Source organism: Cherax quadricarinatus, chromosome 38 (assembly GCF_038502225.1).
Source record: "Cherax quadricarinatus isolate ZL_2023a chromosome 38, ASM3850222v1, whole genome shotgun sequence".
NCBI lineage: Eukaryota > Metazoa > Arthropoda > Malacostraca > Decapoda > Parastacidae > Cherax > Cherax quadricarinatus.
The window spans coordinates 7,680,002-7,700,001 of NC_091329.1; the positions used below are offsets into that span (position 1 = coordinate 7,680,002).

General features: G+C 38.9%; 1 protein-coding gene across 11 annotated transcripts in view; it reads right to left on the bottom strand.

Annotated features, from left to right (window-relative positions):
* Positions 1-20,000, bottom strand: part of unc-13 — a 1,383,522-nt gene that overhangs the window by 821,849 nt on the left and 541,673 nt on the right. For 7 of the 11 annotated variants that reach the window (XM_070092069.1, XM_070092068.1, XM_070092067.1 and 4 more), the window contains 5 exons: positions 19,353-19,535; positions 18,766-18,912; positions 10,699-10,818; positions 8,555-8,584; positions 7,254-7,316 (listed from right to left, as the gene is read on the bottom strand). In XM_070092069.1, coding sequence (XP_069948170.1) covers positions 7,254-7,316; positions 8,555-8,584; positions 10,699-10,818; positions 18,766-18,912; positions 19,353-19,535 — 543 coding nt within the window. The remainder of the gene's footprint in view (positions 1-7,253; positions 7,317-8,554; positions 8,585-10,698; positions 10,819-18,765; positions 18,913-19,352; positions 19,536-20,000) is intronic. The other 4 variants (XM_070092065.1, XM_070092062.1, XM_070092066.1 and 1 more) reach the window with 3 other exon arrangements.

Genomic DNA, 20,000 nt, shown 5'->3' on the forward strand with positions numbered 1-20,000 from the left:
TGTTGTTAGGGGTACACATAGCACCTCTGCTCCCTCTCTCAGGACCCATGGAGAGATGTTATCTGGCCCCATTGCCTTTGAGGTATCTAGCTCACTCAGAAGCCTCTTCACTTCTTCCTCGGTTGTGTGTACTGTGTCCAGCACATGGTGGTGTACCCCACCTCTCCGTCTTTCTGGAGCCCCTTCTGTCTCCTCTGTAAACACTTCTTTAAATCTCTTGTTGAGTTCCTCACATACTTCATGGTTATTTCTTGTTGTCTCTCCTCCTTCTTTCCTTAGCCTGATTACCTGGTCCTTGACGGTTGTTTTCTTCCTGATGTGGCTGTATAACAGCTTCGGGTCAGATTTGGCTTTTGCTGCTATGTCGTTTTCATATTGACGTTGGGCCTCCCTTCTTATCTGTGCATATTCGTTTCTGGCTCTACGACTGTTCTCCTTATTCTCCTGGGTCCTTTGCCTTCTATATTTCTTCCATTCCCTAGCACACTTGGTTTTTGCCTCCTTGCATCTTTGGGTGAACCATGGGCTCATCCTGGCTTTTCCATTATTCCTGTTACCCTTGGGTACAAACCTCTCCTCAGCCTCCTTGCACATTGTTGCTACATATTCCATCATCTCATTAACTGGCTTCCCTGCCAGTTCTCTGTCCCACTGAACCTCATTCAGGAAGTTCCTCATTCCTGTGTAGTCCCCTTTCCTGTAGTTTGGTTTCATTTGTCCTGGCCTTCCTGCTTCCCCCTCCACTTGTACCTCTACTGTGTATTCGAAGCTCAAAACCACATGATCGCTGGCCCCAAGGGGTCTTTCATATGTGATGTCCACAATATCTGCACTACTCAAGGTGAATACTAAGTCAAGTCTTGCTGGTTCATCCTCTCCTCTCTCTCTTGTAGTGTCCCTTACATGTTGGTACATGAAGTTTCCCAGTACCACCTCCATCATCTTAGCCCTCCATGTATCTTGGCCCCCATGTGGCTCCAAGTTCTCCCATTCGATCTCCTTGTGGTTAAAGTCGCCCATGATCAGGAGCTTTGCCCTGCATGCATGAGCTCTTCTCGCCACTGCAGCCAGTGTGTCAACCATCGCTCTATTGCTCTCGTCATACTCTTGCCTTGGCCTCCTGCTGTTCTGTGGTGGGTTATACATCACTGCAATTATCACCTTGGGACCACCAGAGTGAAGCGTTCCCGCTATGTAACCACTTTCTTCTCCGCTGTCTCCTCTCTCCAGCTCATCAAAATTCCGTCGGTGTTTGATCAGCAATGCCACTCCTCCACCCCCCTTGTTCCTTCTGTCTTTTCTCAGGATCTGGTATCCCGCTGGAAAGATGGCATCTGTTATCATATCTGTAAGCTTGGTTTCTGTGATCGCTATGATGTCTGGTGATGATTCTTTGACTCTTTCGTGCCACTCCTCCCACTTGTTTATTATTCCATCAGCGTTTGTGTACCATACCTTCAGTTTCCTTTCCAACACTGTGGTTTGGGGGGGCCTGTGGGAGTGGGAGACCTGGTAGCATACTGTGGGATTCTATGGTTGGGGGTTGGGTGGAAGCTGTGGGTATGGATTGTATTGTGTGTTGGGATGGTGTGATAGGTTGTGGGGTTCTGAGGATAGTTGTGTGTGTGCTTACCCTTGCTGCTCTGTTCTGCTCTGACTGACCTCTGCTGGTTCCATCCTTGTCTCCTTTCCAAGCTTCTTTCGCTTTTTTGTCCTCTCCCTCAGCTGCTGTCTCTCTGTTTGTGTTCTGTCTCTGTCTAGGAACACCTTCTTGTACTCTTCCGAGCTTTTCAACCGTGGTTTCTCTTGGAGGATCCTGTTCCGCACTGTTTCTGTCCTGAGAATCAGCTTGATCGGTTGGTTTCTCCCCTTCACGTACCCCCCTATTCTCTGAAAATTTACAACCTCATCCATGTCTTCTCCCCCTATTTCCGTGATGATTTTCTCAATCTTCTTTCTTTCTTCCTGCCGTCTTTCAGTGTGTGTCCTTTCCTCTCTCTCCCGAAGCCCATGGATAATCACTGATTTTGCCCTTTCCTTCTCCCATTGCCTCTCCCTCTGTGACTCTGTTTCCTGTCTGTATGTGGTCATTTTCTCCCTTGATTTTTCCAGTGGCTCTTGATAGCATGGTTGTGCCTCAGCATTCGACCTATCTCCTTCTCCATCTGCACCCATCTGCTCTTCCCTTCCACTCCCTGGCCCTTCTTTGCAGGCTGATATGACCTTAGCATAATTCATATCTCCTTCCTTCCTGTTCAGCCTCTCATCTTCGTATGGTGTGTTTCTCTGGTCACTGCCCCTGAGACTTGCTTCAGCCTGTTTACCTCAAATTCTAGGACCTTTACCCTGGCTACTGCAGTTTTGACTTGTGCCTCCCAATTCTTCGTCTCCTTCTCCAACCTCTTTTCCAATTTCACAGAGAGCTCTTTCTCCATTTTTTCAGAAAGCTCTCCTAATTTTCTCTCCCATTCTTGCTCTATCCTTTTCCACTGTTCCTCCATCCATTCCTCCCTACCAGTACCATTGTCATCTGATCCCTGATTCCTGCGAGTCCCAACCTTTTTTTTTTTTTTTTTTTTTTTTTTTTTTTTTTTTTTTTTTTTAGTGAAAGAGAGAAAGAGAAAAAGAAAAAGGGGGAGAGAGAGAAGGGGAGCCTAGAAGGAGGGGAAAAGAAGGGAAAAAGGGGGAGAAAGTGAGAGAGAGGGGGGAGTGACAAGGGAAGAGAGAGAGAGAGATAAAAGAGGAAGAGAGAGAGCAAGAAAGGAAGAGAGAGAGGGAGAGAGAGAGGAAGAGAGAAAGAGTGAGAGAAAGAGAGAGAGAGAAAGAGAGAGAGAGAAAGAGAGAGAGAGAGAGAGAGAGAGAGAGAGAGAGAGAGAGAGAGAGAGAGAGAGAGAGAGAGAGAGAGAGAGAGAGAGAGAGAGAGAGAAAGAGAGAGGAGAGGGAGAGAGATGGGGAGGAAAGGAAGGGTTATAGGGTCCCTTCACAGGAAGGTGTAAAATCCTGTATATGTGTGTGCCGATTTCCCTTAATCTTTCTTCATAGGACATTCCCCTTAGCTCTGGAACTAACCTTGTGGCAAACCTTTGTACTTTCTCTAGTTTCTTGACGTGCTTTATCAAGTGCGGGTTCCAAACAGGTGCTGCATACTCCAGTATGGGCCTGACATACACGGTGTACAGTATCTTGAACGATTCCTTACTAAGGTATCGGAATGCTGTGTGTGTGTGTGTGTGTGTGTGTGTGTGTGCTACAGCTATTCAAGTGCCTAACAGCAGAGCTGCCCTCACCTAGTGTGTGTGCATATGTTTATGTAAACAGTCCTTATTTCCCACGTATTTACTACATATGTATTGTATATGTACCCGATCTCTTGGTTCACACTGTACTGTCTTATGCGTTTAAAATTACGTTAAAAAATAAATACACTAGGCTTCGCCTATATGCCGCTACCTCTAAATTCTATTAAATGCCAGTAAATGCTGCTTTTTCTAATTCTGATAGCTCGAGGAGAGTGACCCCCAATTCCAGCTAGAGACAGGTACTATTGACCCCATGCAACTCAAACTAGGTGAATATTACTTGCGGCTGGCAGTGGAGTAACGTTGAGGGTCTGTCCTGTCCCAGAAGTTGATGTTTGATGCTTCTCGGTAATTTTTCCACTAACTTCCTGTATGCACTATAGTCTCTAGCTCATCTAATTTTTTCACTCACTCACTGTATTTACTGACACATCTATACATATCTCTTATCTCCCTGGTCTTGAGTCGCACTTATTCTTCAAAATACCCCACTGCGTTATTATGGCAACACTATTTAGGCCTGACACAACCGTTCACCCTTCCAACGGCCCTCACTAAACACTCAGCCAATATTTCCTTTGTTTTCTTTTCTGTGATCACTTATATTTCCTTTTTTCGGGGCTTAAGTGATTATATGCACTCTTATGCGTGCACACGCCTATATCCCACACTCTATTCCTTATGGCACCGTCAGAAATTACCACCAAAACACGAGCTCAAACCGCGTGACTCCTCCACGGGTGTGTGTGTGTGTGTGTGTGTGCGTGTGTGCATGTGTACGTGTGTACGTGTGTACGTGTGTGTGTGTGTGTGTGCACATGTGTGCATGTACTCACCTATTCGTGGTTGCAGGGGTTGAGTCATAGCTCCTGGCCCCGCCTCTTCGCTGATTGCTACTAGGTCCTCTCTCTCCCTGCCCCACTTTCTAGGCTATACCACGGCCTGACAACTCTATGACTGAAGAAATACTTCCTAAAATCCCTTTGATGTGTGCGTGTGTGTGCATGCATGTGTGCTTGTGTGTGCATGTGTGTGGACATATGTGCGTGTGTGTGTGCATGTGTGTGCGTGAATGTGCATGTGTGTGTGAATGTGCATGTGAGTGCGCACACGTGTATGTGTGTGCGTATGTGTGTGCGTATGTGTGTGCGCATGTGTGTATGCATGTGTGTGCATGTGTGTGCATGTGTGTGTGTGTGTGTATGTGTATGTGCATGTATGGTTTTCCAATATTAATTGTATAAACAATAATAACCTTGAATAGAACAGTATCACCTTAAAACACTTAATAAATTAAATTCATATTAGGAAACAATCTAAAAATTATTAAGCAATATAATAAATCTTCTGACAGATTATAGAAGATATAATGAACAACATGAGCAAAAAATTTCACTGCTTACAGAAGTCAGAGACCGAGAGAGATGAAAGTTCAGAGCAAAACATACAAGAGTTTCATGCGAATGTGCTTCCATAATGGAAAAATCCATATCTTCCCAAGACATACAAACAGTTCAGTGATAGAGTCTGATCTCTCCATAATAATGACATGCTTTTGTAATTTCCCTCTGAAAGTGAGAGGGGAATTTAAAATTGTAAGAATATTTCTTATATGAAGAGAAAATAACAAAGGAAGAGAATGTTGGCATAGTAACCCTCTGAAAGTCCAAAGGCATTCAAAATTCAGAAGTGATACTGAACAGGAGAGAAAGATGGGATTAAGTGATGGTGTTGGTCTGTCAGCAACTGCCCAGAATCCCGTCAAGATCAATTTTCGTGCTTGCCATGCAAGAAGCGGTTGGTGTAGCATGCTTTGTCGAGGCCCACTTTAAAATCACTCAACATGCCCCAGAAGAGACTTGAATTTAAAAAGGAAAATGAAAATCACTCAGGCAAGAGTGTCCTGTTTCAGGAGCTCATGGAAGGAAAAATATGTTTGAGCGGATGTCGTAGAATCCCCAAAAAATGCTTCTTTTCTAACACAGATTATTAAAAACAGGATGTTACACAGGCAGCACTATTCACCTGTACTTGGGAAGAGTGAATTGGTTGACTCTTCTGCAAGTCTCTGAGTTTAGCCTCAAAGTTTAACTGTTTATCGCTGTTAATTTGTGGAAGTTTCTGAGATTCATTTGAAACTTCAACTAGTGCATCAGCCTTAGTCTGTACCTCCACTTTGCTCTCAACATGGACTAGGGCTTGGCCTTTAGCATGAGTACTTTCAAGAGTTTGAGTCTTGCTCTTAAGTAGAACTGAAAGCTTTTTATCATCAGGATAAACCTGAGGCTGGACTTGTGGTGGTTTCTTCCCTACATCCTCACTCTGTGATGTATTGAACACAGGATTTGAAAACAAAACTGATATAAAAGTAGCATTGTGTTAATAAATAAAGATGTACCTTTAAAGACAATACTTAATTATCATCTTTTTTTCTACATTTTTTCAAAATAAACTTCTTCTAGTAAACACAACTGTGTTTACCCTTGGTAAATAAATTCAACATGCATGCAGGAAAAGCATGCAGTTGTTCACCTTTTCAGAAGCCGCCGCCAAGGGCACAGCTTTCGTAATCTGCATCATCTTTGATTCGAAACTCATCTTTTTGCTCTCTTTATCTGCAGAGGCCTCTGTGGGCTTCCCTTCCCCTGCAGGTGCCTAGAAACAATACCACAGTGCCATCAACACAGAAAGCCATCACGACAGAGCCATGAGTGGCAAAAAAGCTTGAGGCTTGTGTTCCCATTACACTCCCCAGAACCTGGGCCTCACCACCCTGTGCTCAGTGACTTGGCTAGAGCACAGTGCTCAACACTACAATTGTTGCTGATTTTACAGTGTTCCACAGGAAATGTGGTGCCAGTGTTTTGGGGAATGCAAGAGAAAGTGCTGCTTGTGGTGAGAGTTAGATTTCTAAATGGTAAAGTATTTCCACCCTTCACTTTCATTTCATATCTTTATCTCTTTACATATTTCTTTCCCTTTCTCTCTCTCTCTCTCTCTCTCTCTCTCCCCCCATCTCTTTTTTGATATTTTTCCTATTTTCTCATGTTAAACCTCTCTACATCATTCACATGTACTGAGTCCTCTGTTTCATCTTGCATTTTTTCACATACACCGAATCCTCTATTTTGTCTTGCATCCTTTCACATGCAATGAATACACTCTTTTGTCTTGTATCATTTCACATGCACTGAATTCTCATTCTCTTATTCTTTCAATATCTCTCTCATATTCTCCATTTTCATTCATCTGTTTCTTCAATCTTGCTTAAATACCTAGTTTTCACATATTTACTCATTCCTTTTATGTACTTCACTCACTCCTTTACTTTATTCATTACTATTTTATCTTCTGTACGTCTGAGTAATATACTGTAATTGTGCTTCTCATTCAGTTGCTTCAGAAGGGACTCCATTTAGAAGCCTGCTTTACCAACCAAAAAAGTGATGTATAGGCATGACCCACATTCAACAGTCAGGAAATTGCACCAATGCTTTCGATCAAGCTAGAGACCCTTTTCAGGTGCCTGATGAGGGTTTCCAATTAGATCGGAAATACTTGAACTGTTCTCTTTATGTTGAATCTGTTTCATTCCTGTTGATTACTAATGTGGTCAGTATATGGTTCACCCAATAAAAGTGATAGTGAAAACATTTTTCAAGCAGTCTCAGGCACATATATGAGGCTCTGCACTAGAGTGTGACTGAGAAAGGAGACAAAAAAAAAAAAAGACACACACACACTAGGGGGGAGACTAGAGGCATAACTAAGCTCAGGGGATACGTGTGCTATGGCGAAAAAAATTCGAGTGCAGCGTGACCTCAGTGTTAAGGGATTAGTGGGAGCGGGGAGGTTAATGGGTGTTTGTCTGATATTGAGCGATTTGTATGTTTAAATATTTTTAATGCTGCCGATAGCAAGAGTTAACCATGCACTGGAGGAACTGAAAGTCACCTTAGTGGCATCGCTCTCGGCCATCGCGTGCTCCGTCCGAGTCTTCATGTCGAAATCAATGATCTGGGAAGCGGAGGAGGTACGGTGGTGTCAATACAGTTACATGAGCCATTTCCAAAACAGATTAAAGATTGTAAGTGTTAGTTATTTATTGTAAAAATCTATATTATATCTTTCTTTGGATTTTTTACGAGTTTGTGGGGATGCCGGAGAAAACTTAACAAATGGAAGGAGAAACTGCTCATGTTAAAGTAGTAGGTAAAAAACGAATGGGGAACTAAACTAATCAAGGGGTTCAGTGAATAAAAAAAAATAATTATCTACTGGAGAGACAAAAGTAATTATGACGGAACTACGTCTTTAAACCGCCAAGGAGAAAATGCTATCAATAACTAGGTCTAATTTCGTCTGTTAAACAGGTGAGACTGAATTATTTTATAAATTTAAAATAATTATTCGAATATGGTACTAAAATTTAATCTATTATCTACATTTAAAATGTCGACTCAATTCAATAGTTATGATCCACTTTGACTGCTATATTTAAAATAATAAATTGATAAAACCCATAAAAATTTAAAGTACCAACTACTTGGAAAATGGGATAAAATTCAGTAAAATATTTACAAATATATTTATTACTGATGCGTTGAACTACATGGAAAAGATCCACCTAATTATACACTATGAAAACTTGCTCCATTTGTTGCATTTAAAATACCGATCAAATCATAATAATTATAATAGAATAATACGCATTGTAAAACTAAAACTAGATAAATTCCAACACAAGGCTATCTATGCGAAGTGGAAAATAGTATTCAACATTAACAAGGTAGAAGTTAACTCGCTGCAGACAAAGGGTAGTCAACACAACACAATGCACTGCTCTCTTTCCATCATAAACACTGCAGGTTCACTCATGAAATCAAGCATCTATGACTTGCAAATTGATTTAAAATGCAAAGCACAATGTCAAAACTTTTGTTGCAGTCAAGGGGTATACGCAAAAGTTTATAATTTAGTAAAAAAAAAAAATTTATCTATTACATCAGGGTGGTATACAATATAAAAATTCCTTGAAGAAAGTATATGATATTGTAATTTACCACAAGAACAATTATTTAAAAACTACATTTATTCACTAATGCTTTTTTTTATAATAGAGCATTGCAGTCAAGACTTTAAATTTTTCAAAATGATTTGTATTTTATAAGTTTTAAAATTTACACGCGTAAGGCAAGCGAAAGTAACTAGAATACGAAAAATCTAGCAGGATTAATGTAAACAGAAATATTCACCTTAGATTCCTTTGGCTTCTCCTCTTTTGCCTACGAAAGAAGGAATAGAAAGAAGTGTTGAATAACAAAGAAAAGAAAGAAAGAAGATAAAAATGGAATAGATAGAGTTGACTGGATGATTATATGTATGTTTTCAGCAATTCCTCCTAGGAAAACTTTTAAATTATTTGCATGAATGTGGTATACCTGAATCTCTTAAACATATAAAGTTTCATATATATATAATATATATATAATATATATATATATATATATATATATATATATATATATATATATATATACACACACACACACACACACACACACAAACACAAACACACTATTTCAGATGTGTACAGACGTGTCATTACATCAAAGGAAGAGAAAAACCCAAGACCGCATAGCATTTTCCAATTAACATAATTTACATTCAGCCTTACATCATAGCTTTTCCAGAAGTTGGAACACATAACAAGGCCCATCATTTATTTATTTTTAAAACAGTATTTATAATGGACATTAAAGTATGTGTTGAACTCCAAATCATAATGAACAAATGTGTCAAGAGGATCACATCAGTAAACGTTCCAGTTAAAATTTAAACTTTAAAAAACAGACGTGTTTTGAGAAGATGCATTTTACAATGCATGTTTCAGAACAACTGACATGTTTTACTTAGTTCATGAGAAAATGTGGATTGGCCAAAGATTTGTCCCATCTGAAGAAAACCAATCAAGTATTATTGTGGAAATTTTTTATGTGCCAGATTTTACTTTACATTCCAACAACTACAGGTGCTCCTCAACTTATAATGGGGTTACGTTCCCTCAAACCCACCCAAAGTTGAATGAGATATAATAAATAATAAAATAAATAAATAGGTAAATAAATAAGTAAATAAATAAGTACATAAATAATAAATAAATTAACAAGTAAATAAATAAATAATTACTATCACTGAACAAGTAAATAAATAAATACTGTCACTGAATAAGTAAATAAACAAATAATTACTGTAACTAAGTAAATACCAGTATTGAAAAATAAATGAATACATGTTGCCTTCATGCTGGGTAGTCATCTTAAATCGCACCTTCGTAAAGTCGAAATTTCGTAAGTTGAACCATCCTAAGTCAAGGATCACCTAGCAGTTTTATCCAACCTTTTTAAAAATGATCAAATATGATATTACTTACATATATACCAAACAAATCTCAGAATTTGCATAAGTATATTAAACCATTTTCCTTGGAAGGGGCAAGTCTTTGGGCAAGCTGAAAATATAATGTGGCCGAAGTTTACACAGAATACTTTGACGTGCTTTAAAGCTGCTTAAGAACAGACTGAGCTGCAAGCTCACTACACAGCACTATGATGTGTTACATGTTCAAACCACTGGATATGTCCGAAAATAAGGTCAACAGTGTATACTCGACAGCTCATGACAAATTTACCACACATGTACAGACCAAGACATGTACACCTCTACAACAACACTAATGCTTCACTAAAGCCTTTACTTACCTTGCTTTGCCTTTTAATTTTCCACAAGATCTGTTCCATGTAAAGAAATTCTATAACAAGAACCAAAAAACATCATTAATAATATTTCATACAGCTTGCCTATTTGGGCTGGTTCACACGGCATCTAACTTTGATGACGTAATTCTTATATTTTTTAGGGGGAGGGGGTGGGGAAAGGGCATAAAATTTTCTTGGTTCCTGCTATATTTGATATTTCCATGATTCTAAATTTGTATAATTGAAAACTGCTCACCTTGTGTAGAAGGAATTCATGGTAAAATTGGTTATTTTCAAAACTGCCAAGCAATGATCAGCTTGCATTGTAAGATTATGTTGGCACAAGTAACACTGTATCATTAGAACTTTAAGCCTGGATGCCTAGCTATATTTGACATAAAGTAATTTACATAATAAACAGCAGATTCTTATCAGAAGATCAAGATTCATGAGAGTTTCTTGAATATCGGACTCCTCATTCTCTTGATAGTGAGGCCACGTTTTAGCTTTCTTTAATTCCTCTACCTCTGAAGTGGATATTTCCCCTATCCTTCATGTTCTCTGGCCTCAGTGTTGCACTACTGAGGTGTATGCTGAATTTGCTAGTTCTCCCCATGAACCTAGAGACAGAAGTAGCTCACCTTACTGAGGTCTCCTGGATAGGGTTCTATCCTGGCATTGACAGCTTCCCTGGACTCTGTGCCACTTTCATACTCGGTAGAATACTGTGCATCGCCCTCCACGAACCTCTCCTCGGAACCCTAAGGCAATATTCTAGAGTCACTACAATTTTAAATCACTAGACAACGAACATTCCTAAAGCACTTGGTTGGTTAACTGGGTTTAAAGTCTATTGATTACATAGGAGTTATTAAAGCAGCATATAATTTGTTCAACAACAAGCAAGGTTACTTTCTTAAAATAGGGATTAGCATAAACATTCAGTGTATACACACTGAGATAAACACCTGTCACTATATATACAGTGGAACCTTAGTACTCGAACTTAAATCATTCCAGAAGACTGTTCGAGTGCTGATCTGTTCAAGTACCGAATGAATTTTTCTCAACCAATTTTCTTTTGGTTGGCTGTTATCACTAATCTTTTTAGGCCCCATGGTGACTTATTTATACAAATAATATAAAAAAACACCAAAAATGTGAAGAAACACAAAATAGTTTACAGCGAAGTTCCAGCAGGTTGTGTTTGTTTGGTCGAGTGCCTAGCAAATGGTTGACTACCAAGTGGTTTTATGCCAAACAAGGCATTTGAATATCAAATTGTTCAAGTAGGGAGCTGTTCAAGTACTGAGGTTCCACTGTAACTATTGTTAAAACACAGTTTACTAAATTGTCAAAATTCTCTTAACATTAAATGACTGATTTGGTTCACAAGAGTATATGGAAAAAACATATATATCTGATGAATTTTTTTAAAAATAGACAAAAACTACCAAAATGCTTTTTATGGAAAGATTCTCTGTTACATAATAAATAATCAACAGAAGTATGATCAGAGAATGATTATTATGTACAAAAATTTAATAAGCTTTAGGAAAGAGGAGAAGTTGAAGAATTCACACTTATCATCACAAAACATACCTTGGTGTCAAGAGGTTAGAATGGAAATGCAAGAAGCAACATATCAGAAAGAAACAAAGGAATCATCTTAAGTTTCACCTGCCCACCTCAAGGAAAACACTGATATTTTATGTAATGTTTAACAAAAGGTTTCATAATTTTGCCCTAAAAATTAAGAAATAATAGCTCTACCTTACTCTAATTTACATGAAACATTGCTATGTAAATTTTATATAGTTTTAACATTTTGGACGAAAACCAGCAAAGAAGTCTAGCCTAACCTTGCTAAAATTAATATAAAATTAATTCATTTAATTTATGTAAACTCTCTGATAATTAACAATATTGTATTTCATTGCTATCCTTGAGGGCCAGAGTGAAAATCTTCAGGCGAGCCAAGAAACCTTGTTAAAATTAATATATACAGCAAGACGTGTTTGCCTGGATTTCACTATACAGACATGCAGTGCTGTATTGAATGCTATCTCTGATGACCAAGTGTAATTATATATAAAATATTTTTAATATCACTGTGCTAGTTTTACAATGAGTTTCGTGCTTTAATTTGTAAAGTATGTAACCATTAGCTAGCTAGCCTGCACTTTAAAGGAGAGGTTTGGGATACTGGCAGTTTGGAGGGACATGTTGTGTATCTTTATACGTATATGCTTCTAAACTGTTGTATTCTGAGCACCTCTGCAAAAACAGTGATTATGTGTGAGTGAGGTGAAAGTGTTGAATGATAATGAAAATATTTTCTTTTCGGGATTTTCTTTTTTTTTTCGGTCACCCTGCCTCGGTGGGAGACGGCCGACTTGTAAAACAAAAGCCTGTAATTGTTTTACATGATGATAGGATTGCTGGTGTCTTTTGTCTGTCTCATAAATATGCAAGATTACAGGTATGTCTTGCTACTTCTACTTACACTTAGGTCACACTAAACATACATGTACACGTTTATTTATACACACTCATCTGAGTTTTCTTTGACTTTATCTTAGTTCTTGTTCTAATTACTTTTCCTTTTATATCCATGGGGAAGTGGAATAAGAATCTTTCCTCCATAAGCCATGCGTGTTGTAAAAGTCAACTAAAATGCCGGGTCCTGTTCACCTAGCAGCAAATAGGTACCTGGGTGTTAGTCAATGGGCTAGTAACGCCTTTTCCGAACGAAATCTTATCTTATCTTATCTTAACAATCCTGTAAAAATTACTAAAAAGATAAGTAGAAGAAAACTGTCAAAGTTGGAAGTTTGAATGTGCGTGGATGTTGTGCGAATGATAAGAAAGAGATGATTGTGGATGTTATGAATAAGAAGAAGCTGGATATCCTGGCTTTAAGTGAAACAAAGCTGAAGGGGGTGGGTGAGTTTCAGTGGAGAGGAATAAATGGGATTAGGTTAGGGGTTTCTAATACAGTTAGAGCTAAAGAAGGAGTAGCAATAATGTTGAAGGATAAGTTATGGTAGGAAAAGAGGGACTATAAATGTATTAATTCAAGGACTATGTGGAGTAAAATAAAGGTTGGATGTGAGAAGTGGGTTATAGTAAGCGTTTATGCACCTGGGGAAGAGAGAAGTATAGAGAACAGAGAGAGATTTTGGGAAATGTTGAGTAATTGCGTGGGGAGTTTTGAACCAAGTGTGAGAGTACTTGTGGTTGGGGATTTTAATGCTAAAGTGGGAAAAAATGTTGTGGAGGGAGTAGTAGGTAAATCTGAGGTGCCAGGAGTAAATGAAAATGGGGAGCCTTTAATTGAGCTATGTGTAGAAAGAGGTTTGGTAATAAGTAATACATATTTTATGAAAAAGAGGATAAGTAAATATACAAGGTATGATGTAGCACGTAATGAAAGTAGTTTGTTAGATTATGTACTGGTGGATAAAAGGTTGATGGGTAGGCTCCAGGGCGTACACGTTTATAGAGGGGCAACTGATATATCGGATCATTATCTAGTTGTAGCTACAGTTAGAGTAAGAGGTAGATGGGATAAGAGGAAAATGGCAACAACAAGTAAGAGGGAGGTGAAAGTGTATAAACTAAGGGAGGAGGAAGTTCGGGTGAAATTTAAGCAACTATTGGCAGAAAGGTGGGCTGGTGCAGGTATGAGTAGTGGGGGGTTCAAGAGGGTTGGAATAGTTTTAAAAATGCAGTATTAGAATGTGGGGCAGAAGTTTGTGGTTATAGGAGGGTGGGGGCAGGAGGAAAGACGAGTGATTGGTGGAATGATGAAGTAAAGGGTGTGATAAAAGAAAAAAAGATAGCTTATGAGAGGTATTTACAAAGCAGAAGTGTTATAAGAAGAGTAGAGCATATGGAGAGTAAAAGAAAGGTGAAGAGAATGGTGAGAGAGTGCAAAAGGAGAGCACATGATAGAGAGGGAGAGGTACTGTCAAGGAATTTTAATGAAAATAAGAAAAAATTTTGGAGTGAGTTAAACCAGTTAAGAAAGCCTAGGGAAAGTATGGATTTGTCAGTTAAAAACAGAGTAGGGGAGTTAGTAGATGGGGAGATGGAGGTTTTGGGTAGATGGCGAGAATATTTTGAGGAACTTTTAAATGTCGACGAAGAAAGGGAGGCGGTAATTTCATGCACTGGCCAGGGAGGTATACCATCTTTTAGAAGTGAAGAAGAGCAGGATGTGAGTGTGGGGGAGGTGCATGAGGCATTACATAGAATGAAAGGGGGTAAAGCAGCTGGAACTGACGGGATGATGACAGAAATATTAAAAGCAGGGGGGGACATAGTGTTGGAGTGGTTGGTATTTTTGTTTAATAAATGTATGAAAGAGGGGAAGGTACATAGGGATTGGCAGAGAGCATGTATAGTCCCTTTATATAAAGGGAAGGGGGACAAAAGAGACTGTAAAAATTATAGAGGAATAAGTTTACTGAGTATACCAGGAAAAGTGTATGGTAGGGTTATTATTGAAAGAATTAGAGGCAAGACAGAATGTAGAATTGCGGATGAGCAAGGAGGTTTTAAAGTGGGTAGGGGATGTGTAGATCAGGTGTTTACATTGAAGCATATATGTGAGCAGTATTTAGATAAAGGTAGGGAAGTTTTTATTGCATTTATGGATTTAGAAAAGGTATATGATAGAGTGGATAGGGGAGCAATGTGGCAGATTTTACAAGTGTATGGAATAGATGGTAAGTTACTAAATGCTGTAAAGAGTTTTTATGAGGATAGTGAGGCTCTGGTTAGGGTGTGTAAAAGAGAGGGAGACTACTTCCCAGTAAAAGTAGGTCTTAGACAGGGATGTGTAATGTCACCATTTTTGTTTAATATACGTATTTATAGATGGGGTTGTAAAAGAAGTAAATGCTAGGGTGTTCGGGAGAGGGGTGGGATTAAATTATGGGGAATTAAATACAAAATGGGAAGTGACACAGTTACTTTTTGCTGATGATACTGTGCTTATGGGAGATTCTAAAGAAAAATTGCAAAGGTTAGTGGATGAATTTGGGAATGGGTGTAAAGGTAGAAAGTTGAAAGTGAACATAGAAAAGAGTAAGGTGATGAGGGTATCAAATGATTTAGATAAAGAAAAATTGGATATCAAATTGGAGAGGAGTATGGAAGAAGTGAATGTTTTCAGATACTTGGGAGTTGACGTGTGGGCGGATGGATTTATGAAGGATGAGGTTAATCATAGAATTGATGAGGGAAAAAGGTGAGTGGTGCGTTGAGGTATATGTGGAGTCAAAAAACGTTATCTATGGAGGCAAAGAAGGGAATGTATGAAAGTATAGTAGTACCAACACTCTTATATGGATGTGAAGCTTGAGTGGTAAATGCAGCAGCGAGGAGACGGTTGGAGGCAGTGGAGATGTCCTGTCTAAGGGCAATGTGTGGTGTAAATATTATGCAGAAAATTCGGAGTGTGGAAATTAGGAAAAGGTGTGGAGTTAATAAAAGTATTAGTCAGAGGGCAGAAGAGGGGTTGTTGAGGTGGTTTGGTCATTTAGAGAGAATGGATCAAAGTAGAATGACATGGAAAGCATATAAATCTATAGGGGAAGGAAGGCGGGGTAGGGGTTGTCCTCGAAAAGGTTGGAAGGAAGGGGTAAGGGAGGTTTTGTGGGCAAGAGGCTTGGACTTCCAGCAGGCGTGCATGAGCATGTTCGATAGGAGTGAATGGAGACGAATGATATTTGGAACCTGACGATCTGTTGGAGTGTAAGCAGGGTAATATTTAGTGAAGGGATTCAGGAAAACCGGTTATTTTTATATAGCCGGACTTAAGTCCTGGAAATGGGAAATACAATGCCTGCACTCTAAAGGAAGGGTTCGGGATATTGACAGTTTGGAAGGATATGTTATGTATCTTTATACGTATATGCTTCTAAGCTGTTGTGTTCTGAGCACCTCTGCAAAAACAGTGATTATGTGTGAGTGAGGTGAAAGAGTTGAATGATGATGAAAGTATTTTCTTTTTGGGTTACCCTGCCTCGGTGGGAGACGGCCGACTTGTTAAAAAAAAAAAAAAAAAAAAAGATAGTGAATCTAACAAGCTGCAAGTGGAAAGGATGGGCCAGGAGCAAGGACTCAACCCCTACAACCACATATAGTGAATACATACACACAAAGTCCTAAGCTTCAAGTACCTTGTGGAATTGACCCTTTGACTGTCAAGGTCGTATATATACGTCTTATGAGGTACCCTGTTTGACGTATATATACTCATAAATTCTAGCGGCTTCAAATCAAGCAGGAGAAAGCTGGTAGGCCCACATGTGAGGGAATGGGTCTGTGTGGTCAGTGTGCACCATATAAAAAAAATCCTGGAGCATGCAGTGCATGAGAAAAAAAACTCCGACCGTTTTTTTTAATTAAAATGCCGACTCTGTGGTCTATTTTCGTATGGTATTTATGGTTGTATTCTCGTTTTCTTGGTCTTATTTGATAGAATGGAAAACATATTATAGAAATAGAGGTGATTTTAATTGATTTTACTATAAAAAGAACCTGGAAATGGAGCTCAAAGTAGGGGAAATGTTTAATTTTTGCCGATGTTCAAAAGTAAACAAATGATGTCATTGTCCAATAAATGTCCAACTAGCCATTCTAATATGCAGTCATGAATGGGATGATGTTATTTATACAATTATTACAGTAGTGCAGTAGTCTGCATAACAGTAAATCTTCTATTTTTTGTTTGAATAAAAATTCAAAATAGAAAGCAAGAGTAATATCAGAGGGGCTTGGAGACGTGACTGATGAACAAAGAAAATGTTATTTTAGAACCAGGAATGTCTGCATTGTTCATTCTAGATCTTATTTTGAAATTGTCATATTTTTTTAATTTTCGTGAAATTGGCCAAATTGCAAATTTCTGATCACGTTACTGGGTAGTTGAAATCGGTAAATGGGCAGTTTCTTGTACTCAATCGATAGAAAAAATGGATTTCTAAAAAAATAGTTATGACTTTGGTCGACTGGAACAATGGAATTAGCCAAAAATAGGGCTCAAATTGGGCGAAATCGCCAATTTGTAAATATTGCCGAGGTTGCTAACTTCGCAAGAGCATAATTCCGTCAGTTTTCCATCAATTTTTTTTTTTTTTAAATTTTGCGACGCCAGGAGATACTTCAGGATTAGGGGTTGTGACAGTCAAGGGGTTAAAGGCAAAGGGAAGAACGGCATTCAAACAGTGCGAGAAATCAGACTTTAGAAGAGGAAACTTCAAGGGAATTGTTATGGGGTTGTAAGTCCCACATGTTAAAACCCTAGCTATAATGGGGTAAATACTTATGTAGCAGGAAAAGACTTTTATTTATAATACCTAGTTATATCAAACTGTTGAGTGCACAACTGCCTTGATTCTGTCTTAAGAATTGATCACTTATGGGGAGAGGCAGAATGTGTTAACCCAGTACTGTATTTTAATAAAAAGAAAGAATTCCTGCATGCAGCAGTGGGATAGAGAACTGGAAGAAAATCAGAAAATGAGGTGATATGGAGTACCTAGCTGGAAAATGCTGGGAGGCAGATGAGAACTTCCTACCAGAAGGTATGGAAATGGCAGAAACAGAGAGAGAGCCCTTGGTTTAACCAGATCTACAAGGAGAGGTTAACAGAAGTGAATTCTATGACATTGGAGGACAGAAGAGCAAGGGAAGACATGAAAACAACAAACAAAATGCTAAGAGGAACTGAAAGGGTAACCAGGGACAGGCTGTTTAAGATGTGAGAAACAGGTACTCAGGAACACAACTGGAAGTAACAGACACAAATGAGCCACATGGATGTCAGGATGTATTTCTCCATTCTCAGAGAGGTCAGGAAGTGGAATGATCACCATGCAGAACGGTGGAGCTGTCTCCATACGTAGTTGTAAGAACAGGTGTGAGAGGATCTGTGAGACAGAGAAAGTGAATATGGCAAGCAGAAAGTTGAAGTGCACTAATCCTGTATAGGGTCATTCAACACAGGTAAACATGGAGGCTCAATACTCTGTCTGCTAAAAGCAAAACAGACTCACTATAAGTAAGTAAGTAAGTTTATTCAGGTATACACAAATACAGTTACATAGATTATCATACATAGCAGCATATGTGTAGAGAACCTAGGATAACCCAAAAAACTCAGACAGAGTGACTTATTTCCATTGTGGTCCTATCTTATCCTTGGGGTCCTATCTTAACCTTCAAATAGACAAAGAAATAGATACAATACTATCTGGCACAGTGACTTTCTAATTAGTTCAAATCCAATGCTAGCTTCAAGTTAATGTAGTATATTTGTCAGATTAAATTCTGTGTTACACTTCACTTCATCCTAAAGTTAATATACTTTGGATTATATTGACAGACAGCTGATAATGTTTTCCATTGAGTTTCTACCCTAGAATCTAGTAAAGACCTAATGTTTTTCTTGCAAACACAGTATTTAATTTTTAATGTTATTATTACATACCTGAAGTTTTATAGGTTAGTCTTAAGCAAATATATGCTATCAGAGCAAATTAGAACCCACCTGCAATCTTGTTGATGGCTCCAACTGGACTCAAAATTTAAGTGAAAAGAGGAAAAATGATATTAGTTGATGTATAGCATAAAAGCAAGATGGTGTTAGGAGGCAGTAGTAGTACTGGTGGCGATGACATTGCATTGCCTCTCACCTGTGATGGGTACCGAGGAAGGCCTCGCTCAGTATCCACAATGCTTGAGACGTCATCATTTTCGAAGGAATCTCTGTAGTAGTCGTCATCCTCATAGTACCGAGACCGGCGGTCATCATCGTAGTAATCGTCTTCATAGTATGGCTCCTTATGGGTTACAGAGGCTTAACTTAGCAGACATCTACAGCTTAAGTGGGGTTTATGAGCCTTAAACTCTCTTCACTGGCTTTCTGATGCTCTTTATTACAGGTCTATTCAATGCAATTTAGCTACAAAAACTACGTCCTGGGTAGGTGATTAAAGGTGACAGGACGATTTAATGGTATTTATTTATCAGAGGTTTGCACTAGGACTACACGAAAGACACGATGCAAGCTTGACTACTCTTAGTTTGAGGACAAAGTTGTTCTCTGTCCTCTCATTGAATCTAATTAAGAATGCATTATAATTAATAAAGGAATACATGCCTAAGCTAGATAAATCATTAGCCTACAAAAAAAATATAATACATAATTTTTGAGCCAAGTGCATATGTGATCATCACCTGTTTGAGCACGTATAGGTAAATTTATGCCAGACATACTCACCCGTGAATCGTACGGTCTTTTATGCCACCGCTCATCATAATACTCATCATCGTAGTAGTCATCACGACCTTGCTCGTCTTCATCATAGATGGAATCCTCCGGTGCAGTTTCGAAACTGTCTTGGCGATGCTGAGTCTTATCTGTGTATGCTGTTTCATAGCTCTCTTGCTGCCATATGGAGGCCTGTAGGAGAGACAGACTTCAGTCACTCTTGCTTGCCAGTAGCAAGGATAATTATTTTCTAAACTTCCGAAGATTTAAAAGTACATTATTAAAGGAAAGCCATTGAACAAGTTAAAAACTAAAATGAAACAGGCAGAGTACAAAGGCAAGAGAGTATAAAGATAGTGTGATGTGTGATGTGTGATGTGTGATGTGTGTGTGTGTGTGTGTGTGTGTGTGTGTGTGTGTGTGTGTGTGTGTGTGTGTGTGTGTGTGTGTGTGTGTGTGTGTGTGTGTCTGTGTCTGTGTGTGTGTGTGTACTCACCTAATTGTACTCACCTAATTGTGGTTGCAGGGGTCGAGACTCAGCTCCTGGCCCCGCCTCTTCACTGATCGCTACTGGATCCTCTCTCTCTCTGCTTCCTGAGCTTTCTCATACCTCTTCTTAAAACTATGTATGGTTCCTGCCTCCACTACTTCACTTGC